The following is a 4539-nucleotide window of genomic DNA, read 5'->3' on the forward strand; positions in this document are numbered from 1 at the left end:
AACTAAAAAATAGGACATGATTGACAGTTTGTCCATCTTTTTTTTTTATTTTGTATCTACACAACCCGTTCGGTCTGTTCGGTCGGCTTTAAGAGCACATTTATGGTTAGTGGTAAGAAGCCTTCAGGTGTCATGTTAAGTGATGATACATTTCATTTGTCATGCTAGTTTAGAACTTAGAAATGGAAGGAAACTAGGAACAAAATAGAGCTTAAAATGATGCTAAATAATATTTCAAAGAAATGTTAAAAGCTGCGTCCTAGCTTTGAATGATTAAAAAAATAATAATTTGTTACAACAATCTTTTTTCTTTTTAAATTTTTGAAAAGAAGATTTGATGGTTGTTGCTTTCATTGTTGAATCATTATCTAAATAGTTTCAACAATAGGCTATTTTTTAACTATTACTTAAATCAGATATTTATAATAATTGATGTCATGGCATTAACTAATAAAATATAAGAGGATTTTTCTGCGTATATTGCCATAAGGTTTCTCCATTTATTGTTTAGCTTGCTTTGTCTTTTATGATGTGTTCTTTTAATAAAAATAAACACTCAGTAGTAGCATTTTAACCAATTAATTATTTCAAAAGCACTTTCTCTTCCATCGATTGGTGTTATTATGTATTTATTTAACGTCGAGTATAAGATCAACATCATATCACTTTAATCGTTTTGTTCTTTTTTTAATTTGATTTTATTTTTTTCGTTTAGCAATTATTTGTCTCTAGAGATTTTGAATATATCCATAAATATGAAAGTTTGCCATTAATTATCCTTATCCATGTTTTCCAAAAGTAAAAATATCAAAGCAAGGCATAAAATATTACACAGATGTATTCAACTCTTTTGACAGTTACGACACTACTTTTAAAATCTGCGTGATGCGTAGAGAATCCCTTCCTAAGATGAGAATGCTGCCAATGTTTTTAGTATAAACAATCCATTGAAAAGGCTGATTAGTGTTAGTAGGAGTTGGTCTTTGCCAAACACAACTTACATTAAGTCTAAAAATATTATTTTTAGGATGATGTTCAGGTGTTACACAAGAAATTCAATGGGATGGGTCAAGAAGTAAACTCACAAGCAAACCCCAAGTACATCCCGCAATTCATAAAGTAAAGCAACATCAAAAGACTAAGTGGTCACAAACCTCTATGATTCTAATATTGTGCAAAACAATGCGGTAAATAAACTCGCACAACAACCAAGCAGCCAAGCATAGTGAGATTTACGTGGCTTAGCATAAATCTGCCTATGTCCATGGTAGACGTTATTCTACTATCAACACGTGGGGAGAAAAATATCGGCCGAATTAAGAACACACCCATATTCTTCATAATTCCTCGTATAACTAAGAAAAGATTAGAGTATAAAAATTAGGAATATTTCCAAAATAGGAAAAATCTTAAATTTAGATATCCTCAAATTAGTGTCATAATATAGAAATATCATAAAATTAGATCTCCCCAAATTAGTTTATCTTATATCAATCTTTCTAATATACTCACTTCCTACTTTACTACATTAGATTTAATGCTTTCCACAACATGTATTTCATCTATTTGTTTATTCTTGATTTAAATTTCTTTGTATAACTTCTATGAATCCCTTTTACCAACCTTGTTTTTTGACTTCAACAAATAAAAAATGTGTCCAAGTTTGAGCCAAGTAAATGTCAAACTTTCTGCTCATGGAATGTGCTTTTCTACGAGCTTGTGGATTCTCAAGAAGTTCTGTTTATATCCCCTTCTGGGATTTGCAATCATTGTTATTATTAAGAGTTTGATGTCACCCATATATATATATATATAAAAAAGAGTATTGTCCATATCAGGCTTTTCATTAAATGTGAGCGGTGTATTGTGTTGTGAAATTTAACGCGGAATAAAACAGGAATCGACACAAACTAGAAGAAGAACACAGAGATTTAACGAGGTTCGGCAAAGAATTGCCTACGTCCTCGGAAGCGAGCGGCGGTTTCACTATTTCAGAGAAGTTCAATTACATCCCATAGGGTTTCCCATATAAATAGACATATACAAACTCTCAGATAAAATTACAATCACGCCCTCGCTCCTCCCAACCCCCTTTATTCCAAGAGACACTCCTTTTCACCAGGAGACACGCCTCTTCAAAAGAAACTCCAACTCCCTAGATATGAGCCTTGAGCGGTGTATTGATGTGGATTAGTTCCTGATTTGATCCGACCTTTTCTGCAGTTATTTAGACAAGTTAATCTTTCTGTTTTTAGTATTCTTTGTAGTTATTCTACTTTGTCTCTTCATAAGGCTTTACAACAATAAAACAAAAATCTATCAACTTATTAATATTATTGTAGTTTACTTTAAAAAGTTAACAACAAGATTCATATGCTTGCGGAGGATGTTACAATCTGTGCTAAACTTTTATGCACTTAATTGGTCTTAGCAAGTGTTGGTACTAATTCAAGTTTATGTTTTCTCATAGCAACCAATCCCGGACTATCCTCCATGTTCATGTCTTCATGATTATTGCCTCTAGGAAGTGACCAATTGAAGCGAAGCAAGATATTTGCCAATGTAAGTTCGACGATAGACATTGCAAATGGCATCCCTGGGCAAATTCTTCTTCCTGCCCCAAATGGTATGTAGTGGAAATCTTTACCTCTATAGTCTATCGTACTGCCCAAAAATCTCTCTGGTTTAAAATCTTCAGCAGAATCCCAATAAGCTTCATCTCTACCTATAGCCCATGCATTGATAATTACTCTTGTTTCTTTAGGAATGTTATATCCTTCTACTTCACAAGATTGACTGGACTCTCGTGGAAGCAATAGAGGAATAGGTGGATGAAGGCGAAGGACTTCCTTCACAACAGCATTCAAATATTTGAGTTGTCCCAACTGTTCCTCAGATACCATATCTTTTCCATTAGCTATTTCTCTCACTTCATCTCTTGCCTTCTTCATCACTTCCGGATTTCGAATAAGTTCAGCCATGCTCCAATCTAAGGTAACGAATGAAGTGTCTGTTCCTGCAGCAAACATATCCTATACCATGTATGTCAAGGAAAGTCACCAATTAGATTTCATAAATATTTAAATGAATGGTTTTGAATTTAAATGTTGATTACTTACCATTAGAGTTGCCTTGATATGTTCCCTTGTGAGGGTAATGTCAAAGCTAGAACCTCTCTGCAATTCAAGCAAAATATCAATGAAATCACTTGAAGTGTCTTTGCTATCACCATCTTCCCTGTGCCTGTTCAAATGATTATCAATAAACTCCTCGAAGAGAGAATCCCAAGCATTGAAGTGATTTCTAAGTCTGGCCTCCAATCCAAAAAGCACATCCAACCACCTCAGCTTTGGGAAAAGGTTTTCGAAGAATACAACGGAAAAGAAAGTTGAGTTCTTCTGTACCAGTTCACAAACCAATCTCCTCTTTTCATCACTCATCGATGATCCTAAAACTACTCTGCAGAGAATACTGCTAACATATAAAGTGAACATCTCAGTGATACATACAACACCATTATTTTTCGAAGCAGAATCTGCAATTCTATCAAGAAAGCAAGCCATCTCCTCTTTACGAATACTGCTAAAGGACTGCACCATTTTTTGGCTGAAGAGATGTGTCATGCCAATTCTCCTCATCTGTCTCCAACAATCACCATAAGGTGAGAATGCTATGTCAATATTATTGTAAGATAATAACTTTGATACTTTGGTGGAGGGTCGGCTTGCAAATATGGTGTCATGAGTTTTCACGAATTCTTGAGCATGCTGCGGCGATGAGACAACCAGTGTGGGAATGGAGCCAAGATGTAGGAGCATGAGGGATCCATGCTTCTTCGACAGCTCCCTGAGTGAGTGTTGTGGCAACGAGCCAAGTTGATGAATATTACCTATAAAGGGGAGGCCTGGAAGTGTAGGAAGGAGAGGTATCTTGCTTTTGATGCTCCTCCTTCTCTTACTTTCTGCTAGCAGGATGCACAAGGGAACCAAGAAGAAAGCAACTAGAGCAACAGCTGTGTTCATCTTAATTGATCAGCTCCTTTTACGTTTTGCTTGCTCTCTGCATTGCTCATCTGTGATTTATAAAGAAGCCGCCACTTGCTTGCTTATTAATTACCTCTGCATGAAACGTCAATTCAACATGTTATTCAACGATTATTCAAATGTAATGTCCAAATCCAAATTCATCACCACTAACCGTTCAAATATTCAAATTTATAATAATTTATAATTACATTCTTATGAAGACTTTACACGGTCAAAATGTTAAAAATTTAAACTTGGACAAGATGCCATTCATCAATAACATTATGCCAAATGTCGTCCAGATTTTCAAATTGGTGTACGTCGTCCTCATGCTCTGTTTCTGTTTGAAGAAGTTCATGGAACAGTACGAGGAGAACATTTAGATCGATGGAGTGAATGCTTCTTCCGTGGAATATATATAAATCAAGTTCAACGGCGTTGAAGCGAACGGCTCCCCAAGACCAGAACGCCAGATGAAAGATGAAGCGTTGCAGGATGCAAGAAGTTCACCTAC

General features: G+C 35.3%; 1 protein-coding gene across 1 annotated transcript; it reads right to left on the reverse strand.

Moving 5' to 3' along the window:
• Positions 1-2387: 2387 nt before the first annotated feature.
• LOC110024839 (cytochrome P450 71A1-like) lies at positions 2388-4182 on the reverse strand. The gene is made up of 2 exons (XM_020725011.1): positions 3120-4182; positions 2388-3032 (listed from the first exon to the last, which is right to left on the reverse strand). The coding sequence occupies exons 1-2, from the start codon at positions 4020-4022 to the stop codon at positions 2418-2420; spliced, it is 1518 nt and encodes a 505-aa protein (XP_020580670.1). The 5' UTR covers positions 4023-4182; the 3' UTR covers positions 2388-2417.
• Positions 4183-4539: the final 357 nt, after the last annotated feature.

Source organism: Phalaenopsis equestris, unplaced genomic scaffold (genome assembly GCF_001263595.1).
Source record: "Phalaenopsis equestris unplaced genomic scaffold, ASM126359v1 Scaffold000276, whole genome shotgun sequence".
NCBI classification, from domain to species: Eukaryota; Viridiplantae; Streptophyta; class Magnoliopsida; order Asparagales; family Orchidaceae; genus Phalaenopsis; species Phalaenopsis equestris.